Here is a 22,445-nt window from a genome sequence, read left to right as displayed (position 1 = left end):
TGCTTTGTGCCTCTTTCCTGGTACCAGGTGGTCCTGGAGCATCTCTTGTATGTGTCTAAGTGGGCGTGCTTGGCCTCACCAGGCACCAGGGGTCAGCCTTCATTCATAATAGCCCCTTCTGTTGCTACAAGCTATCCAGGGACTCTTGATGGTCACCCACTGTGTGCAGGGACCCCCCCTCAAGGCATTTCACGTATCCATTCTCATTTTCAGTGACCAGTCGTGTGAGCTGTACGCAAGCCACCTCCTCCAGGAAATCTTCCTGGCCTTTCCACTCCCACAGGGTTAGAGCGCCTGTGCTGGTCTGCCTGTGTGGCTGTCTGTTTACCTGCCTGCCTTCTAGTTCCTGGAGGGCAGGGACCCTGGTTTTCATCTGATGCCTCATGGGGACAGTGGCAAGTGTGTGGGGAGTGAATTCTTGCAGGTGGGGGGAGGGATAGTGAGGGGGTGGAGCTTCTCTCTCACTGACTGCCTCACTATTTCTGTCCCTTGATAATCTTTCTATTAAGTGTACATATCACCTCACTGGGTCCTCAAAGGCTAGGTCTGGCTGTCGGTGTTATGGACACTCAGGCAGAGCTGCTGAGTGAGCCTGGAGCCCAGCCACTCCTCCACTGGGTGGCGTGCTGTTTTTTGTTTATTTCTTTGTTTTAGTAATAGACTATTGTTTTAGAACAGTGTGAGAACTACAGAAAAATTATATATACTATAAGGAGTTCCCATAGACCAGGGGTCAGGAACCTATGGCTTGCGAGCCAGATGTGGCTCTTTTGATGGCTGCATCTGGTTCACAGACAAATCTTTAATAAAGAAAAAATAGTAATGTTAAAAACAGAAAACATTCTCATGTATTACAGTCCATTTATTTCCTACCGCTCAGGTTCATGGTTACAGGTGGCTGGAGCCAATCACAGCTGTCCTCCGGGACAACACCAACTTTTTATTGGATAATGTGTAATGTACACGGGTCATTGTATGGCTCTCACAGAATTACATTTTAAAATATGTGGCATTCATGGCTGTCTCAGCCAAAAAGGTTCCCGACCCCTGTTATAGACCTACCTGCCTCTCCCCCTAGTTTCTCCTGTTATTCACATTGGGACATTGTTACCATCAATGATCCAATATTGATACATTGTTACCAAGTAAAGCCTGTCTTTTATTTAGATTTCCTTCCTTTTTACCTGGTGTCATTTTTCTGTCCCAGGACCCCATCCATCCTCCTTAGGCTCCTCTGGGATGGGACACTTTTACAGTATTTTGATGACTTTGACAGCCCTGAGAAGTTTTAGGTACATTGCAGGATCTCTCTCCATTGGAATTTGTTTGGACAATTGGAATTTGTCTGTTGGAATTTGGATGTTTTTCTCAGGGTTAGACTGCGGCCATGGGTTTGGGGAGGAGGACCAACCGCAGAGGGAAGAGCCTTCTCCTCACATCCTGTCAAGGGCACATGCCGTCTGCCTGACTGATCTCTGTGATGTTGACCTTGGTCTCCTGGCTGAGGTGTGTCCACTGCACTGGGACCTGCCCCCAGCCATCCTGTCCTCTTTGGAAGGAGTTCACCATGCATGGCCCAGATTACAGGGGTGGGAGTCGGGTTCTACCTCTTGAGGGCGGAGCATCTATCAGAACAACTTGGAATTCTGGGAGGTCCTCCGGTTGCCACACCCCCATCATGGTGGGGTGAGGGGAGTATATCTTCCCTGTCTGGCCTGCAGGTCCTCCAGGCTCACAGTGTGTATTTACTGCCCAGCCCTAGAATCAGCCAGGTCTCCAAGGAATCCTTCTGTTGGAGAATGGTTTTAGAAGCCAAGGTCTGGGTGCTGGGTATGCCTATTGCTACTGGGGCTTCGTTGCTCTGGGCCATCTCAGTAACAACAGGGACACACACACACACAGACACACACCTCTGTACCTGTGGTGTGTAGCCCTCTGTGTGTATCACCCAAATTCATCTGGGTGATATGGGCGTAGTCTCATCTTCACCACGTGGGTCCTCTGGCCTCCTTCCCTTGCTGATCAATAACTTTCCTATTTGCCGTCCGCTTATATAATCGTTCGGTTCTAGTGTAGCTGCTCTACAGGGTCAGAATTGATATCCGGCCTCGGGAAGTGGCTTTGTGGGCCAGAGTGCAGTGCCCATGGGCAGTTCCTTCTGCTCCCCTAGGAGCATGGGCTGGCGGGGGTTGCTGGCAGGGTCCTCTGCAAGACCCTGCAGAGACGGGTGTGTGTGCACCTGCTCTTTGAGGAGGTCCCTGACCTGCAGGGAGAGGCATAGAGGATAATGGGGGTCCTCACTGAGCCTAGGCAGCCTGGCCTGTGTGGATGGACTCACTCTTGACATCCTTTGAAATCTCAAGTGGTGCTGACTTTGAACACAGCCTGGAGGCCTGGCCTCAGCGGGAGCCTTTGGAACTCAGACTCATCACTGACTCAGATGTCTGCTGGGACTTGGCTGCTCCCTGCCTTGCCTCTGAATTTGCGCCGTTGGGTTGGGTGGGGGTGGCCTTTGGAGGGAGAGCACCCATCAGTGCGTGGCTGTGCGGAGGAGCAGCAGTGGGGCACCAAGATCACTTTCTACTCCCGGAAGGGACAGCTGGGCGAATCCTGCACCTCCTTGCTGGGAGCTCCGCGTGGGCTCCCGCCTTGTGCAGGGCTGTCTGCTGCAGGTGCGGCTCCTGTTGACTGGGAGGGGGACTGCAGTGGGAGCTCTGAGCAGACTCTTTGAGCCAGGTGGGAGGGGAGAGGTGGAGGAGGGTACGCACACTCTGTGCAGGGCTCAGAGGGTGGGCAGGGAGCCTGAGAGCAGCCACAGGTGGGGAGTTTTTGCTGGGTTTGTGTTTGGGGAGCAAGTAGTGGCCATCTGGGCAGCTCAGAAGGTACCAGGCACAGCAGTCGACCCTTTGTGCTCCTGTCCTTTTAGAGTTAAAATGGGAGGACAGTGGAGTAGAGGCTGGAATGACCAGTAAAGGCTGAGAAGGAAGGGAGTGAGTGAGGGCCCTGCAGCTCGGAGGGCCCTGGGGACGGCAGAGACAGGCAGAGGTATGTCGTGTCAGTCTTGGCCTCCAGCTGGGCAGTTTAGCCACTTGAGTAGCTGAAAGAATACATGGACCTTCAATATCATAAAACCCAGAATCTAGCTCTGTGTGTGTGTGTGTGTGTGTGTGTGTGTGTGACAGAGACAGAGAGAGGGACAGATAGGGACAGACAGGCAGGAAGGGAGAGAGATGAGAAGCATCAATTCTTCATTGCAGCACCTTAGTTGTTCAGTGATTGCTTTCTCATATGTACCTTGACCCAGGGACTACAGCAGAGTGAATGACCCCTTGCTCAAGCCAGCGACCTTGAACCTTGCTCAAACCAGATGAGCCCATGCTCAAGCTGGTGACCTCGGGGTTTCGAACCTGGGTCCTCTGAGTCCGAGTCTGAATCTTTATCCATTGTGCCACCTCCTGGTCAGGCAGAATCACACTCTTAAAAGAGCCGACTATAACTAGCTGCCCACAGGGCTGCCACAGAGCCCAGGGTCCCGAGTTGTCCCTGTGCCCCAGGCACTGCTGAGAAGTTGGTAGGGTGCTGTATTCTAGCAATGGCACCATGAGGTTCATGGGTGTGGGACAGGGCGGGGAGGAGAGCCCAGCCGTCCGAGTGACCCTGCCCATCAGCTCTGACAGCTCAAGGCTGTGCTGTATGCTCCTTCAAGACCTCTCTAGCCTGACTGGTGGTGGCACAGTGGATAAAGCATCGACCTGGAACACAGGTCACAGATTCGAAACCCTGAGATCACTGGCTCTGAGCATGGGCTCGTCAGCATGGGGTTATTGGCTTGAGTAAGGGAATCGTCCATATGACCCCAAAGTTCAGCAGCTTGAGCCCAAAGATTACTGACCTGAAAAGCCCAAGGTTGCTGGCTTAAGCAAGGGGACACTGGCTCAGCCCCAGTCAAGGCATGTACGAGAAGCAATCAATGAACAACTAAAATGAAAGCAACAATGAGCTGATGCTTCTCACTCTCTCCCTTCCTGTCTCTCTCTCTCACAGTCTCTCTGGAAATATAAAGAGAAGACCTCTCTCGGCATGTCCTTGGTTCCTGTGCTGGCTCCAGTGCCCAGGGTTGTATACAGGGGCTGGTTTCTGTTCCATCCAGAGAGGAGGGTCAGAGACAGAGAGGTGGACTGGATGGGAGGTCACTCTGAGGGTCTATGGCCTATGGTGCCTGCTGAGTTGAAGGGAGCGGTCATTGGTGGCACACCACCAGGCCGTGCTCTGCCCTGTCGTATTGGGTGAGCATACAGCGTGCTGAACCCATCGGGATCAGGAGGAAAAGCAATATTCTGTTCAACAGCCATTGCTTTAGAATGCAGGGAGATGTGGGTCATGTCTAAGGTCACCCATCAGAGTTAAGGTGAGGTATAAGCATCTAAGGGTGTGTGGGCGAAGGGGGAGAAGTGGGGAGAATGGCAGTAGGGACCTGAAGGTGGAATTTTAAGGAGTGAGGTGTGCTGGTGGTCATCCCAGTCCTTAGGGCCCTGCCCGCTGCTGCTGCAGGTGGGACCTAGGTGGGCACGTTGGTGGAAAGGAAGTGAAATATGAGTCACCTGCCGCAAAGGCCAGGCATGTGGGGTGGTTGGACGGGTGGAGCCGTGGGCAGGATGGGAGTGCGACTGGGAGGGAAACACAGGGCCGGGGCGACCTATTCCTGCTGCCCTGTCTTCCACCCTGTGTCCAGGAGTCACACCCTGCTGGGAGGGACTGGGGACAAGGGGTCAGTGCCCATATGGAGGGGCATAGGTTGCCTGGCGGGGTCGGCAGACTGGCAGTGGCGGCTCTCCCTGGGATGCCCGAGTGGTGCATTCTAAGCTGAACATCTAGAATTGTGACTCAGAGTGGACAGGCCCTGGGAGAGCAGCCCAGCAACCCCCACCTGGTGCCAGAGAGGGTGCCCTGTGAGGAGGGCGGGAGTGAGGGCGGGAGGGGCAGGCCCGGGAGCCCTCTGACTGTCTAGCATCAGCACCCCCACCTGACAGGTTAGGAGCCTGAGGGGAGGAGGGAAGGCCACTGGGAAAGCACCTTGGCAGCAGCAGTGTCCAGGATGGACGTGCCTGGCTCGGCCACCTGTGGAGTGAGTTCTGCTCCGCCTTCGCCTTCCTGAGAGGCGGTCCTGGCTGATTGGGCCCAGGATTTGGGGTTCATGCTGATGACTGAGGGCTAGGCAGAATGGGGACAAAAAGGGGAGACGTGGCCTCTCACCGCAGCCACTCTAAGCTTAGAAAAGCCCCCACTGATCGCTTGTGGTCACGCAGCTGCCTGCTGCGTGGAGAACTGACCATCTTAAGATGAACCCATGGGTGTTTGTGTGGGGGGAGGTGAGCCCTGGATATCGGGGACCCCAAGGGTGGTTGCTTAGGCTGAGTGGGGGCAGTGGGAGGACTGCCTTAGGCTGCCCAGGGAGAGAGTGATTGGGTGGTTGTGGGTGTCTCAACACCTACTGGATACCAGGGGATGTATATGGGTGGCGGCCCCCTCACCTCCCCACCCCCCCGGAAGGGGCCACGCTGTCTCCATTTGCAGATGAGTGTGTGGAGGTTGCCGAGGGCCTAGCGAGTGGCTGAAGCAGCTCTGCTGCCTGGGGGCCCAACCCTCCTTCTCATCCCACTGCCCACTGCCCACTCCATTTGGGTTCAAGTGTTTTAAGAGATTGACGCTGTCCTGTCTGTTACCCACGTGTGGACCTCATGTGAACCCTTAACTCCTCTCTCCTGGCTGGCCTGTGCTCTGCATGGGCCACCTCCGCAGCCACCTCAAGAGAGGCTGCCATGTACACACCCATTCTGCAACTGACCCCTTAGCTAGTCCCCGAGGGCCCTCCTCGCCACCTGGCACAAGATGTGTGCGGCTGGGTCCCCCCACTGGCCTGAGCCCCCTCTGGGTGGGTCTGGGCTGCAAGGCTGGGGGATTCCAAAGACCACCGTCACCCACTTGCTGTGGCCTGGGTGGCTGAGCCCCTTGGTGGTTGGTCATCAAGGTCTATACCACTGTTGGTGGGCTGGACAGGCCTCGGGCATTGGTCCTTCCCTAGGGCAGGAGGAGTCAGGCTGGGGTCTGGTCAATACAGCTCTGGGGGGCTGTTGTCTCTGTGTGTGTGTCCCCCCCCCCAGGAACTGCAGGATACCTAGTCCTCTGACAGAGAGCTGAGAAAGTGATGGGGGTGGTGGGGAGGGGACTGCTTAACCCTGGGCTGGTATCCGGTTGCTGACGCCTGGCCTGGCTTGGGTGGCTTGTTGTGGGGAGAGGAGAAGCCAGGGCTTGGACCACGTGCTATGTCCAGGGCAGGCTAGCAGGTTGGAGAGGCTGGGATGGAGATCCCACAGTGTCTGTCTGAGGACAGCGGAGGATGGCAAGGTTTCCAGTTTGGAGGAGCAGCTGGAGAAGGCTGGGGCCTTGGGAGGCAGCCTGGCCCCCAGAGCTGCCAGCCTGAAGCAGGTAGCCGCTTCCCTGGAGAAGGACTGTGTCCCCCTCTGCCTGCACTCTAGTCAGCCATGGCCACGAGGGACAGGAAGGGTCAGGTGGCATTGATGGGACATTGGACCTTCCTGTTCCTGCAGGATGGGCAGGCAGGGACCGTCTCACTCATCCCGACACCAGCGCTGGGCCAAGGGCATCGAGGTTCTTTGAGGCAAAGTCACTGATGGCTGACTCCCACTCTCCCCCCAGGCTGCCCTGCACATGAGGCCGCCCCAGCCTCCTGCACGCAGCTGACTTAGTTCACAGATCCAGCTTCTTTATAAGTTAGGCAAGTGTGTATTTCATAATTGACTGCTCAATTGTATGATTAAAACTAGTTAAGTGTGCTGTTTGCACTGTCATAGTGAGAAAGCTCAGTGTGGCTAATTTAGTCACTCATTCCTGGGCACGGGCTGGGTCAGTTTCTCTCCTGAATGTTTTCTCCATTCAGATCCGATCGGGGAGGAACCTCCAGCTCCCACACCTGCAGGAGACTCTGAGTTCTTTTTTTTTTTTTTCACTGTTTTAACAACTGGGTTTTGTTTTTTGTTTTTTTACTTTTGACTTTTTATTAATGTTAATGGGGTGACATCAATAAATCAGGGTACATATATTCAAAGAAAACATGTCCAGGTTATCTTGTCATTCAATTATGTTGCATACCCATCACCCAAAGTCAGATTGTCCTCTGTCACCTTCTATCTAGTTTTCTTTGTGCCCCTCCTCCTCCCCCCTCCCCTCTCCCTCCTTCTCTCCCACGCCCCCCTTCCTCCCACCCCCAGTAACCACCACACTCTTGCCCATGTCTCTTAGTCTCGTTTTTATGTCCCACCAATGTATGGAATCATGTAGTTCTTGGTTTTTTCTGATTTACTTATTTCACTCTGTATAATGTTATCAAGATCCCACCATTTTGTTGTAAATGATCTGATGTCATCATTTCTTATGGCTGAGTAGTATTCCATAGTGTATATGTGCCACATCTTCTTTATCCAGTCTTCTATTGAAGGGCTTTTTGGTTGTTTCCATGTCTTGGCCACTGTGAACAATGCTGCAATGAACATGGGGCTACATGTGTCTTTACATATCAATGTTTCTGAGTTTTTGGGGTATATACCCAGTAGAGGGATTGCTGGGTCATAAGGTAGTTCTATTTTCAGTTTTTTGAGGAACCACCATACTTTCTTCCATAATGCTTGTACTACTTTACAGTCCCACCAACAGTGAATGAGGGTTCCTTTTTCTCCACAGCCTCTCCAGCATTTGCTATTACCTGTCTTGTTGATAATAGCTAATCTAACAGGTGTGAGGTGGTATCTCATTGCAGTTTTTATTTGCATTTCTCTAATAACTAATGAAGATGAGCATCTTTTCATATATCTGTTGGCCATTTGTATTTCTTCCTGGGAGAAGTGTCTGTTCATGTCCTCTTCCCATTTTTTTATTGGATTTTTTTTTGTTTGTTGTTGAGTTTTATGAGTTCTTTGTAAATTTTGGATATTAGGTCCTTATCTGAGCTGTTGTTTGAAAATATCATTTCCCATTTAGTTGGCTGTCTGTTTATTTTGTTGTCAGTTTCTCTTGCTGAGCAAAACTTTTTAGTCTGATGTAGTCCCATTCATTTATTTTTGCCTTCACTTCTCTTGCCTTTGGAATCAAATTCATAAAATGCTCTTTAAAACCCAGGTCCATGAGTTTAGTACCTATGTCTTGTTCTATGTACTTTATTGTTTCAGGTCTTATATTTAGGTCTTTGAGGCATTACAATACCTGACTTCAAACTATATTATAGGGCCACGACAATCAAAACAGCATGGTATTGGCAGAAAAATAGACACTCAGACCAATGGAACAGAATAGAAAGTCCAGAAATAAAACCACATATATATGGTCAAATTTTTGATAAAGGGGCCAACAACACACAATGGAGAAAAGACAGCCTTCAACAAATGGTGCTGGGAAAACTGGAAAACCACATGCAAAAGAATGAAACTCGACTACAGCTTATCCTCTTGTACTAAAATTGACTCTGAGTTCAAAGCAGGATTTTCATCCTGAAAGTCTGAATGAATTCTGTGGCGCACATCTGCGGGCGGTGGGGGTGGGGTGGGGGTGGGAGGGTAGACCCTCCGATTGGCTTTCACAGGCTCCCTGTGTCACTTGGCTGTCTCACCCAACCCCATGCTTCCAGGAGGACACGGTGGCATCACGGGGGTAACGCTGGCTTCCTGCCTGTTGCTGGTTCCTCCACACAGGCTGGCCGGCCCTGCTGTGTGGAGTTTTTAAAACCTTGGCAATAAAAAGAGCCTATTATGACCTATTTATAAAGTATTTCAGAATCCCTTCCATGAATGTTGCCCTAAATTCTGTGTAATTAGAAGGTATAAAACCTATTCCGTGATTATTTTTGTGTGCCAGTATAACCTAAATTAGAACACTATGTAGTTTTTTCGTGTTTTTTTTTTTTTAAGAAACCATTTTAACAAAAACTTAAAAGGGATTGATTTTTACCTACAGGGTAAATGCTTGATAGTAATGTGTCTGTGTGACATGGGAACCTTGGTGACCATTTGGTCTGTAGACCCTTTCTTCTCACCATTAGCAGAAAGGGGGCCTCGCAGAAATGTTTAAAAGCTCATGGATTCTGACTAGGGGGATCATTAGCATCCTCCCCGCCCAGCGCCTCCCCCCACACCCACCCCTGAACCTCTGGCTCAGCCGGAAGCCGGCCAGCGGATGAGCCTGGTTCTTCAGGAGTGGTCCTCACATGGGTGCCGCTGGATGTGGATGATGGATTTGTTGCTCTTGCCCACTTAGCAAATGTTCTTCAAGCGCCTGTGAGCTGTGCGGTGGGAGGGTGGCTGTAGGAGCAGGAACGGGCCCGTGTTGCCTTGAGCAGCCTAGTTTCCCTAGAGGCTGTAGTGGGTTTGGGGGGACTTTGAGGGGGGAGATCATGGACTGAATCTTTTTCTTTCTTTTCATTTGTTTGGACCTCAGGTGCTTTGGATTGGATAAGTTGTAGCTCCTTGCTATATCACTGGTCATGCAGGACCCTGTTGTCTGTTTAATTAATTTTTAACAGAATAGGCACCTTGAGCTCCCCACCTCCAGTGGCCGTTGGAGGGGTCCCAGCTCTTTGTTTTCCCGTGAGTGTCTTTCCTGGGCCAACATCACCCTGTTTTGTTACCATGGCTTCATCCATCTGCTCAAGCGGGTCCCTCCCCTCTGTCCCCTTAGTGTGATTGCATCTTGAAGGACTGGTAGAAGTGGGTGGGGTAGAGGGGGGGCAGAGACAATGAGGGACATTCTAGGGCAGGGCAGGTATGATAGCAGACCGATGAGGGACCGGGTGTGTTCTGGGGATGGGTGGGGTGTTCAGGAGAGACCAGGAGTGGCCAGAGGAGTGTTGGGCTGAGGCTCCTGGCCCTCTCAGAGGCCGTGGGCAGAGGATGCTGGTGGCAAGGAAACTGAGCCACCAGGGTGGTCAGGTGTTTCCACAAATTTCAGGTAGAGAAATGACCCTGGGGTGTGGGGTGTACTGGGATATGGTCAGGGTTGGTGATGGAGGCTGGGGCCGTCCTGGTCCTGGGCGACAGACATATTCTAGCGATTGAAGGGGGAGGTGGAAGCCCCCCTAAAACCTGGGGGGTTTGAGAGGCAGCACAGAGAGTCCCAGAGACTGGAGGGGACGCCTTGAGGCAAAGCACTGACAGAGCAGGTTCAGTGCCCTTCCACATGGGACCCACAGACCAGGCCCTGAAAACTGCCCTTTAGCCCAGAGATGTGGCATTTGGAGGGCGCCCGGGAAGTGAGGAGGCTGCAGGCGCACAGGGTGTGTATTCAGATGTTGGCAAGCTTGGAAACCAACCAGAGACTGCGTGTCCCGGGACCTGTGGAGAATCTGCCTCTGGTTTCCAGAACGACCCAGGAGGAAAATTGGATGTTGGGACAGATTTTTCATAGGGCTGCCTGCCCTTAGTGAGAGGCTGCCTCACCTTCGGGACCCTCCTCTTACGGCTGCTTTTCTGGAAAAGGGAGGTGGTGACTTGACAGGCCTGGTAGCGGCGCTGGGGTCCCTGAGCGGAAAACGGGCTGTCAGGCGGCTCAGCCCTCAGCCAGGGTTGGCCTGGGCACAGCTGTGAATGCCCCCAACTCCCCTGACCCTGGCCCAGCCCCAGCCGTCCTGTGCTGTTGCCAGGAGAGCAGCTTTCCTGGCTAAGTCCCCCAGTGCATCGAGGGTCCCCTTGCTCTGGCCAGGGGCCGAGGTTGTGAATTCACAGAGAACCCCTGATCCCTCGCTACACCGGCAGGTGCCACCCCATCCCGTGGAGGTGCCAGGCTCGCCAGGTCTCTGGCCTTAGATCTGGCACTTTTCCCTCTGCTCCTTCTTGGTTTGGCCAGGGATCCAAGGTGGGGGGGTGTCGGGGTGGAGCCAGACCTGGCAAGGCCCTCGCAGCGGGTAAGTGAGCCTGCCCTCCTGGAGACGGGCATCGCCCCCACTGTCCTTGCTGCAAGTACTGTCCTGGCACCAGGTGGACGCTGTTGGAATCATTTGAGCTTGGGGGAGGGGTACCCCAGGGGTCAGGGCTGTGGACCTGCAGGCTCCTCTCTGCTGCTGCCCTGACCGGGCCGGGAGGACTCGGCGTGTGGGGCCCAGGTCCCTGCCATGAGCATCATCCAGGCTGGGAGACTAACCTGGTTAGATCTCACTGATGAGGCCAGAGTTCACTGCTCTCCCAGTGAGAGTGTGCTTGGGACAGCCAAGGTCAGGACAGCCTTTTTGGCAGGGTCAAAGGCCATAGCACCTGTGTAATAACTGGAGGATGCTTTACCATCTCCTGTGTGGGTGCAACTGGGGCCTCCTGGGGCGTGTCTGGGGTGTGTGCTTATCAGAGGCTTCAGATGGTCTTTCTCTTCAGCGGAAGCAGTTGACAGACAGAATCTCATTTTCTTTTGGAATGGGGTGGTTAGCCCCCCCCCCCGCCCCCGGGCAGCAGTCTTGTCTCTGTGGGGACTTCCCAGGCCATGGGGGTCTCGCGCTGTAGACCTTTGTCTGCGATCTGCTCCGCTGCCCTCTCCAGGCGGGGTAGGAAACCGCTCTTCTCTCAGCTTGCCAACCTGTTAGTCTGGCTGAGCCGGGTCTCCACGCCTGCGTTCAGGAATCCTGCCCTCCCCGGGAAGCCACACCAGACTTCAGGCCACAGCCTGGACGTGGACAGCTGCCTAGCATTGCAGGACTTGGCCTGGCCCTAGAGGCCAGAGCAGAGCCGTCCCTCAGCCCAGCCAGGTGCGGGTGCTGGAGGCAGCCTTGCAGCCCGGCCTTCCCTCAGCTGTGGGTGGGGGTCCTGGCAGAAGGCCCACACACCGCCAGGCCCCATTAGAGAGTTTCTTCCGCTCCATGTTGGGCTTTCCCCGAGAGAAGAGGACCTGAGGCCTCAGGCGTGCGGGGCTGCGATGGTGTGAAGACAGGACCCCAGAGGAACCCGCTGAGATGTCTCTCTCCTGTTGCAGGTGACTTCAGTAGGGCTTTAGCCAGGACTGGACCAAGGGCCGCTTTGCCATTGCTGTTCTGGGGCAAGTTTGTATGAAATGTAGGTTTTTGCCCACCACTTGGCTGCACACTTGGCCTGTCGTGTGCAGGGGGAGGTCGAATACTCTGAGTAGTTTGGGCTTTTAGTTTGTTAGGGGTTGGCAGGGGTGGCCTCTCTCTGGCCAAACTTTGATGAAAGCTCTGGTGAGGTGTTGGGTCTCCTGCTCTGGTGAGTGGGGTCCAGGACATGGCAGTGGGAGGGAGCGAGGGAGGGAGGGAGGGCCGGCCTCCTGACCACTGGGTGTCGGCGCCTGAGGATTCTAATGATGGAAAGCATAGGACGCTGCTCACGCATCCCGACGGGCCCTCGCAGGGGCTCCTCTTACTTCTCAAGGGAGGAAACGCCCGATACTGGTCTGATTTCCTATGATGTGCTGATGCTGGATTCTGGCCACTCGAGGGTCCAGGTCATTGGGTTCTGGTCCGCTGGCTATGGGGGGGGGCTGGGGGCAGGAGGCTGTGCCCTCAGCTGTGGAGTGGAAGCCACTCTGTGAGGGCAGGTGTACCAGATTCCAGAACCAGGAGCTGCTGCTCAAAGATGGGTCCTTCACCCAAATTGGCACAGGAGGTGAACACGGTGGGCCTGGTGGGAGGGCGGCGCTGTCAGCCGCACTGGCCATTCCAGGCCCTGAGGGAAGGAGGAGCAGACGGGGCCGAGACATGGAGGCGTGTATCCGCACGCTGACCGCCACACACAGGCTTGGCCTCGCTGGACGGCCCCGTGGGGAGGGGCTGGGGCCTGCAGTGCCCACTGTCCAGTGCAGCCCCCTGCTGTCAGGAAGGATGGGAGTCCCGGAGGACTGTCACAGGAAGTGTGGGAACAAAGCCAACCGAGATGTGGGGTCAAGTCAGGACGTTATGAGGCTTTGGGAGGATCCTAGCACACAGGAAGTAGATTCTGGGGACCTGGGACTGGGGACTAGATCGCTGTGGAGCTGGCTGCCTGATCGTAGGTGGGGGGACCTCCGTGAGTTAGCGGTGCTTTTGGTTATTAGTTGTGTTTTTTTAAGAGTTACTGTCACCTAGTGTCTTCAACCGCACTTAACATAGTCCGCTCAGTTCTCTGTGGGAGATGAAGACAGAAATGTGTCCACGCCAGCCCCAGAGCTTCAGAGCCACCCTGGTGGACTCTGCCGGGTGTTCTAGCTGCAGCAAATCTGGCATTGTCTCTAATTACCTTTGCAGAAAAGTGACCTCTGCAGGCTTCCTGCCTGGGACCTCCTCTGAGAGTCCCTTACGAGACTCCCGGGTGTTATCCTGCTTTCTCCCCGTGGACTTTCCAATAAACTGGGTGATTGTGAATTAGCTGTCCCTGAAGGCAAGCTTGCTGTTTACAAATGCTTTGTCACAGCATCCTGCGGAGAGGAGTCCTTTAGTCGTAATGTTATTGTTCCCCAACTATCTGTTTTAGAAATGGACTACTTTACCCTTGATTTCTAATTTTGTTTTGTTTTTTTTTTGAGAGGGGGAGGAGAGAGAGGGACAGACAGAGACACAGACAGGAAGGGAGAGAGATGAGAAGCATCAGTTCTTTGTTGCGGCTCCTTAATTGTTCACTGATTGCTTTCTCATAGTGCCTTGACCGGGGGGCTACAGCATAGTGAGTGACCCCTTGCTTAAGCCAGTGACCTTGGGCTCAAGTCAGTGACCTTTGCGCTCAAGCCAGTGACCTTTGGGTCATGTCTATGATCCCACGCTCAAGCTGGTGATTTCAGGGTTTCAAATCTGGACCCTTAGCATCCAGGTTGATGCTCTATCCACTGCACCACCACCTAGTAAGGCTACCATTGATTTCCTAAGGTCAGCGGTGCTTGTGCTCTCCTGAGAATGCCCTTGGCTTGTCACTGATTCCTGCAAGTGTCACCGGGCGCTGTCACCCTCCTTCCGTTCTGCAGGGGAGGATGTAGGCCAGTCAAGGATCTCCCCAAAGTACAGGCTTACCTTGTCCTCCCAGCACAGAGGGGCCACCCCCGGCTTGCTTAAGCAGAGGGGCCTTTGTAGGCTCAGGTCCTGGCTATAGAGTCGTGGGGGCATGGAGCTGCCTGCATGGGTGCCCAGGCTGTGTCTCTGGTTCCCCCTTTTCTGAGTGTTCCTCTTTGGCTTACCCTGTGTTCATTCGTTCTCAGGCAGATTCTCGCCCTGGATGGCAGCACGCAAGTCTCATTACTAAAAAAGGCTTAGATTTGCTGCACCTCCCCCTGTGAGGCTGAGGGTGCAATTGACACCTCCTCACAGTGGGCTACTGGATTGCAGAACCACAGTCCTCAGGCACATGGAAGGCCATGGTGCAAGGTGGTATGTGCATCCTGCACACACAGGTGTGTGAGCCCAGGTGCCCTGGTGCAGGGATATTCATGGATGGAGACATTCATGTTTAAGTGGGCATCTGGGAGGACTTCCTGGAGGCGGCTTCTGGGGCCCTTGAAAGGTGCATAAGGATCTGAAGACAAGGAGGGCTTTTATAAACATACGGGGTAGGAAAATGATTGTGTGCCTGGGAGATGGCCATGGGACTGGCCTTGAGGAGGAAGCATGTGCTTTTGGGGCTCCTCCTCTGGCCTGAGCAAACCCCCTGAGTGAGGTGGGAAGGGAGGGAGATGCACCTCTGTGATGTGGGGTGTGCGGGTTTGGTGTGGTACAGCTGCGGGGCTTCCTGGGGTAGGTGCTGAGGAGGCTGTGGAGCCTGGCCAGTGTGGGAAGGGGGCTGTCCAGGTCTGGCCCTGCCCTCCAGGTTGGCCACACTTTCTCCAGCCCATAGCCCATGGGGACACGGGGGCTGCTTCTCTACCTGTCCCTTTCCATCCCCAACCCTAAGAGGGCGTGCCAGGGTATGCTGCATATGTGTGCATGAGGACCCTGGGCTGTGAGCCACCTGTCGGTGCCCGGTGCCAGGTGCCCGATGAGGGTCTCAGTGAGGTGAAGGGGTGTGATGCAGACAGGCGATCCTGCTGCAGGCCCAAGCGACTTACTTTCTCCCCATCTGGCATCTCAGGTTGCGTCTGTGGGACACAGCTGCAGCTGCTGAGGTCTGGGCCTGGATCAGATGGGGTTGTGGGCTCGCTTGGGGCACAGTGTCACAGCCTGTCCCTGCACCCTCTCCGGGAATCACTGAGGTAGACCTCCGTTCTCAGGGTTTCTGGTCTGGGAGCCCCTTTCCAGTCCTGAGTTCATGAGGCCCCAGCGAGCCTCTGTGTGGTATAGCCACCGCTCCTTAGCATTATAAATTAAGTTTATTAATTTACCCCAAACTGCCAACTATAAACCCCTTCTGTGTTTACGTATATAGCGTATTTTTATTTTTTTAGAAATCTATTTATTCCCCCCACCAAAAAACGAACAAAACAGAGGAACATTTAGTGAACAGGGCACTGGCTGTTGTGCAGCCTTGCGGGGTCCGGTTTAATCGAAGACAGATGGGTCTCTGGGCTTCTGTATCACCCAAGGGATGCCCTAGAACCAGCGCAGAAAAGCAGATGACGTCTAAGGGTTGTTGTTAAGCAGACCCAATCCTGTGGGTTACCCAGAGGGCTCCTGGTTCAGCATTGGGAGAGATTTTCTTGTAGTTGTGTCTGGGAATGGTTTTCAGGGTTAGTTTTTTAAAAAAAAATTTTTTTGAATCCTCCTTCTTTTATTTTACAATTTAGTTTTAAAACTTTGTTTACTGTGATGTATTCAGCGTATTCAGGATTTGGTGTGCAAAGGCGTCCAAGCCTGTGATGGTTCCCCAGTGCCCTCCGCCCCCTCCTCTTTCCCCTCCCTCCCTCCCTTCCTCCGTCCCTCCGTGCTCCCCTGCTCCTTCCCTTCTGCTCCCTGGCTGATGGCAGCACACACTGTCACACCTTTCTTGCTCTTGGCAGGTGCAGCGTGTGGGGGCTCCTTTGTGTGGCTGTCCCCATGGGGTGGACAGGAAGGTGCGTTCAGCCTTTTTTTTTTTTACTATTACAAAAACACCACCATGACAAAATAACCTCGCCCACGCGTCATTCTGCGTGTGTGGTAGGAGAGATTCCTGGAGAGGAGATCGTCGTCCTTTCGGAGGATGCTGCCAGCTGCCCCCCCACTCTGCAGATGGGGACACTTCGGCTTCCCCACCCAGCACCCACACACCGTGTCTTCACCAGTCTGTCAGGGAAAAGGGTTTCTCAGTGTAATTTTCGTCTGTACTCTTCTCTTTGTAAGTGAAGGTTAATTGTCATATAGTCAAGGAATACTTATTTTTCCCCTTTTTTGTGAATTGTCTATGGCTCTTGCCCCATCTTCTCCTGACCTGTATTTATCCCTGTTAGACAAAGTAGTCCTTTGTCATGTGTCGCAAGTGTTTCTCTCTGTCTGTTTCTAGAGGCTCTTGCTTCACAGAAGCTTGTAATCCATCTTCTCCTTCACTATGCTGCACTCTTGTGGGGAGGCCCTGTTCAGTCCCAAGGTGCCAAGTACCCCTCCACGGCCCCTTGGCCACTTGAATGCTTTCCTCATTTTACACTGGAGTCCTTAGTCCGTTTAGAAGTCATTTTGGGAAGGCCCATGGTGCGGCTCCAACATTGTCCCCTGCACACGGCCACCTGGGTGTCCCGCCATTGTTTGTTGAATGATGTATCTCCTCACACCCTCCCCCCCAATTTAACCCTTAGAGTAGTACGAATATTCATGTATGTCCTCCTGCCTCCTGACCATTCAGAGCAGAGGTCGGGAACCTATGGCTCGTGAGCCAGATGTGGCTCTTTTGATGGCTGCATCTGGCTCGCAGATAAATCTTTAATAAAAATAATAATAACGTTAAAAATATAAAACATTCTCATGTGTTACAATCCATTCATTTCCTACCGCTCATGTTCATGGTTGCAGGTGGCTGGAGCCAATCACAGCTGTCCTCGGGACGACACCAAATTTTTATTGGATAATGCGTAAGGTACACAGGTCGTTGTATGGCTCTCAGGGAATTACATTTTAAAATATGTGGCGTTCATGGCTCTCTCAGCCAAAAAGGTTCCCGACCCCAGTCCAGAGTGTGATCGATTTATTTTAAAAATGTGTAAGGTAAGATTAAAAAAATGCAAATATATGTTCTTCCTGTTTCCATAAATTGGTTATCAAACAAACATGATTTTGTTAATAAAACTGTAACTGGAACTAATTTCACCTTTTGGAAAAAATAAAAGTCACTCTCGGGGATCAGCGAGCATGAAAAAAACTCACTACTCCAAGGGTTAAAGTGCCACCTCAGCCCCACTCGGCTCTGGGTCTGTTTCTGTGCCTTCTGGTTGTCCTGTGGCTCTGCTGTCTGCTCACACGCTGTCCCCACACTTCTGAAATGACTGGCTGTGTCATATCTGTGAGGTGGCAGGGCTGGTCTTCCTCCTCAGTCTTGCTTTTCAGAATTTTCCCAACTATTTAGCTTGTCTATTTTTCCTTACAGTCCTTAGACTCAGCTTGTCTTGCTTCTTGTGAAATCTTTTTTTTTTTTAACGGAATTCCATTAAAGTTGTAGATGATTTCAGACGGAATTATAACATGCCACCCCACCCCCACCCAGTATGTAAATACAATAAAGTACTGGAGATGTAACACTAAACGGAACACTTTGGCCATTTCTGAGTGGGCAGTTCAGGGACATTAATCACATTCACATCGTTGTGCAGCCATCACCCCCATCCTCTCCAGAACTTTCTCATCTTCCCAAACTGAAACTGTTTGTTCCCTTATAGACTCCCCAGCCCCTGGCATCCACCATCTACTTTTTTTTAAATTCATTGAGAGGAGGGGAGGCAGAGACAGACTCCCACATGCACCCCAACCAAGATCCACCCGGCAAGCCCACTAGGGGGCGATGCTCTGCCCCTCTGGGGCTTTGCTCCATTGCTCAGCAACCAGGCACTTCCTAGTGCCTGAGGCGGAGGCCATGGAGCCATCCTCAGTGCACAGGGCCAACTTGCTCCAGTTGAGCCATGGCTGCAGGAGGGGGAGGGGTAGAGAAGCAGATGGGTGCCTCTTCTGTGTGCCCTGACTGGGAATCAAACCCAGGACTTCCACACACCAGGCCGACGAGGCCACCCACCATCTATTGTACTTTCTGTCTCTAGGAATGTGACTGCATGTCTCATAAAAGTAGAATCCCACACTATTCATCCTTTTGTGACTGGCTCACTTCACTGAGCATTGTCTTTGATATTCATCTAGATTGTGGTGTGAGCAGAATGTCCTCTCTAAGGCTGAGCACTGTTCCCTTGTAATCGTTGATGATTTATTTATCTGTTCATCTGTTGCCAGATACTTGGGTTGCTTCTACCTCTTGGCTGTTGGCTGTTGTGAATGGGGAACATGTGTGCACAATCATGTTTGTGACTCTCAGTGCTGCGGGGTGTATACCCAGAATGGGATGGCTGGGTTCTATGGCGATCTCATGTTTGTTTATTTGAGGGGCCATGATCTTTTCCACACCCCATGGCTATGGTTTCCGCTCCCCTGCTATAGGTGCTGGATGTCAAGCCCAAGTCTTTGCTTGAGAACACAGTACCCTCACTGCTTTGCTGCTGACCAAGCCGGACCTCTGAGAGCCTGGTTCCTCTGAGCCCCCAGGCAGGCCTGTGGGCTGGTCCTGGTGGGCGAACAGGAGTGACGAGGCCCTGGACTCCCATCTTCCACCTGGTGATGGCTGCAGCTTCCCCCTCTAAACCTTCTCTTTCAGAAGGGGAGGGCTACCAGCACAGCAGCTGATACTTAAGTTCTTAGCAAAAGCCAGGCCCAGTGGTGAGGGGCGGGAGGAGGCGCCTGGAATCCAGCCTCCTGTGGGCAGGTGCGGAAGGACTGAATGAGGGGGGGCTGGAAACCCGCAGCACGTGCTCGTTCTCGGTGAGCATGGCCGTTTAGTAAAACTACTGCAGGTGGGGACCAGCTAACCCAGCTGCGCCTTGTGTGTGCTCTTCCCATTGGCATCAGCGTGTCCTGCGTGGACCGAGATTTCCCTTGCTTGCCCCAGCAGCCAGCAGCCAGCAGCCAGCAGCCAGCACCCCACACTGTGACCCGGGATGAACCCAAGCCCCTCACCATGGTCTCAGCTGCTCCGACTCCTCTCCACCTTTTCCTTCTGGCTGACTCTGGTGTAAGGACTGTGTCCTGAGTGCCTTCCTCTGCAGCCTGCCACATAGCCTTCACCCTCTGGGCAGGCCTCCCCTGGCCATCGCTGTCTGTCCCCACCCACTGAGGCACAGTCTTTTTTTTTTTTTTTAGAGAGAGAGTTAGACAGGGACAGACAGACAGGAATGGAGAGATGAGAAGCATCAATCATTAGTTTTTCGTTGCGCATTGCGACACCTTAGTTGTTCATTGATTGCTTTCTCACATGTGCCTTGACCACGGGCCTTCAGCAGACCAAGTAACCCCTTGCTCGAGCCAGCAACCTTGGGTCCAAGCTGGTGAGCTTTGCTCAAGCCAGATGAGCCCGCGCTCAAGCTGGCGACCTTGGGGTCTCAAACCTGGGTCTTTGGCATCCCAGTCTGACGCTCTATCCACTGCGCCACCGCCTGGTCAGGCAGAGGCACAGTCTGTTTTTCAGAGCTCAGGGCAGTGCCTCCTCTGCATCCCAGCCAGAGATGGTGTCTTGAACGTAGCACGTGCTCATTAAACACCGGATGAAGATCTCAATCAGTGTTACTCCTGAATGTCTAGGACTCCAAATAAGACTTGCATGCCGCCACCCACCCCCCACCCCATATTATTCTGTTACTTAATCCCTGCTGGACCTGAGCCATGTGGGGTAGCCCGGAGCACCAGAGGACAGGGCTGTGCCTTACGGGGCACTCAGACACAGCTCGTCCCTCATCCCGTGCTGTTGGCCCAGCCAGGAGACTTGTGTAGGACTTAGCAGTCACCACACTGGAGCTTGGTGGTGACTTGGGTGACAGGTGCAAAGAGGACTTTGAGGCTTTTGGGTTTTTTTTAATGCTTCATTGGACATGAGTTTCATAGCAGAGGCTGAAATCAAGGGTCCCTTTTCTCTGTCAGACCCTACCCTGGGCCGCATTCTTTTCTTGACCTGCTGAGCAGGAAATGTGGGCTCCAGCTTGTAAAATGGAAAGCTTTTGGTGGCATGAGTGACCATTCCGGCAGAGCTGGATCTACTGACAGAGTCCTGGCTGGCCCTGTGGGAGCTCTCGGCTTCAGCTGGGCCAGGTTAGAAAAGACAGGTGCTTTCTGATTCCATACATAGATGGGTCATAAAAATGAGACTCAGAGACATGGACAAGAGTGTGGTGGTTACTGGGTAGGGGGCGGGGGGAGGAAGGAGGGGAGTGGGGGAGGGGCGGGGCACAAAGAAAACCAGATAGAAGGTGACAGAAGACAATTCGACTTTGGGTTATGCAACATAATCAAATGTGAAAATAACCTGGAGATGTTTTCTCTGAACATATGTATCCTGATTTATCAATGTCACCCCATTAAAATTAATAAAAAAAAAATAGAAAAGACAGGCGCTTGAAGGACAATTGTCTGGGAGGCACAAAGAATCCTCTCACCTGATGGGCTGTTCAAGGCTGCCAGTTCTTTACAATGCACCTGGCCCACCCATTCCCGCTGGGCAGGGGATAGGGGCACACAGTGATAGCAGCATTGAGTGGGAGTGCTCTGGGGACTCGCCTGGGAGGGGGTGCAGGGTAGGAAAGCCTTCATGGGGGAGGGGCCTGAGGTCTTCATGTATGACGTCTTGTGGTAGCTGTGCTGTTGGCTTGTTACTGAAGAGTACAGGCCTGCCCTGAGGCTGAGGGAGGCCGCAGAAGGGTGGGTAGTGCTATTCAGAGCTGGTCTCCTTGCAGCCGGCCCCTCTGCTTCAGGTGGGATACAGGGCGGGACGCAGTGGGAGAGCCCCTGACACACGCCCAGGTGGGCAGTGATGTGTGGGTGTCCTCACCGAGATCCTTCTGAGCCCAGGGAGCCGGGCTAGCCTCGCCACTGGTGACGCCTTGCCCCTCACCCTTTTCCTTAGGAACACTGGGTGGTGGCGCGGCCCCCTGCATAAGGTGCAACACTCAGGCCACTGGATGTAAGACCCGACTGCTTAAAGAGGGCCCAGGTTCCTGCTGGCCGGCTGGTTCCCTGTGAGTGGGCCAGTTCTTGTTCTGTTCGGTATTTATTACCTTAAGACAGGGACAGTGGCCGAGTGGGCCTTGGCCATTTGTGTTGTAAGTCGTGTTTTGGCCCTCAGCCACACTGATTACAGCAGAGCTAAGTTGTGACAGAGACTGTGGCCACCAGGCCTAAGACCTTTATGGCCTGGCCCTTTACAGTGCCAGTTCTCTGGGTCCCACAGAGGCTGCCCCTGTGCCTGCAGTAGACACAGCATCTGGTGCTGCGGTGCGTTTGGATGGCAGCCTGTTTTCAGGCAGCTGCTGGTGGCTCCTTTCTGCTTACAGGAACTTGGGCCGGGGCCATGGCAGGAAGTCGTGAAGAATACCGGAATCTGGAAGGTGTTTTCTACCAGCTGTCTCATTGGCAGGGTCTTCCCAAGTCCTGGTTGCTAAGAGGGATGGAGAGAGCTGGGAAATAATGAATTCCTGGGTACGGTCTCATTCTTCGAGTATTTGCTTATCTGACAGAGGTCTGTCTGCCTGCTCCAAAACTAGGATTCCCTGCTAGCTTTGTTTTGTCCAAGTAAACATCTGTGTAACCCCTCTGCCGGTCTCCCCGCTCAGTCTCCAGGGCAGAGGGGCAATGCACTGTCATGTGGTATGATGGATATATTACTAGAGGCCAGTGCCGGGAAGGACAGGTAGTTGGGTGGCCTGAGGTTCTGAATAAGCTGTCATGTGGTGTGATGGATATATTACTAGAACCTGTGCCGGGAAGGGCAGGTGGTTGGGGGGCAGAGGCTCTGGAGTTTAGTGAGGTTGGTGTATGTTCCTATCTCCCTGAGCCTCAGTTTCCCCATCTGTCAATTGGTTTCACAGTAGTTCTCCCTCAGTGTTGTGACCAGGACATACGACACCTGGGGTGGGGAGAAGAACATTTGAGGGAGCTTGTCACTCTTGCCTGAGGTCTGGGGGACAGTGAACCCACAGTCTACTCCTGTCCAGTCCTTAGATCCCGGGTTTGGGTCCCTTCCTGTTATGAACTCGCAATGATTGGGATTTTTAGGGTATCCTGGAATCTCTTACCCTTTCTGCCCTCACCCGTCACACGTGCCCCAAAGGGAGAGTGACAATGGGCAGGGGCGACCACTCACATCCTTTCATAACTGGAGAAACGGGCACTGAGAAGAGTCGTGGAACGCACCCACGGTCATGCAGCAGTGGCAGCCATGTCTGGCTGCAGCTAACCCCTGGGCCAGGGCCTGGTGACAGGCAGGAGGAGTGATGCA

The 22,445-nt window shown here is 53.3% G+C and overlaps 1 protein-coding gene across 3 annotated transcripts in view; it reads left to right on the top strand.

Annotated features, from left to right (window-relative positions):
* The window catches only part of GRAMD4 (GRAM domain containing 4), a 78,471-nt gene that overhangs the window by 9,939 nt on the left and 46,087 nt on the right, over nt 1–22,445 (top strand). Inside the window, exon 1 of one of the 3 annotated variants that reach the window (XM_066255098.1) lies at nt 11,768–12,018. The exons of the other annotated variants lie outside the window; for them this stretch is intronic. Coding sequence (XP_066111195.1) covers nt 11,999–12,018 — 20 coding nt within the window. The 5' untranslated portion in view covers nt 11,768–11,998. Of the gene's footprint in view, nt 1–11,767; nt 12,019–22,445 lie in introns of those variants that run through there. 3 annotated transcript variants of the gene reach the window in all.

Source organism: Saccopteryx bilineata, chromosome 1 (assembly GCF_036850765.1).
Source record: "Saccopteryx bilineata isolate mSacBil1 chromosome 1, mSacBil1_pri_phased_curated, whole genome shotgun sequence".
NCBI lineage: Eukaryota > Metazoa > Chordata > Mammalia > Chiroptera > Emballonuridae > Saccopteryx > Saccopteryx bilineata.
The sequence above is the reverse complement of the archived record's forward strand: the minus strand, read 5'-3'. Positions and strand labels throughout refer to the sequence as shown.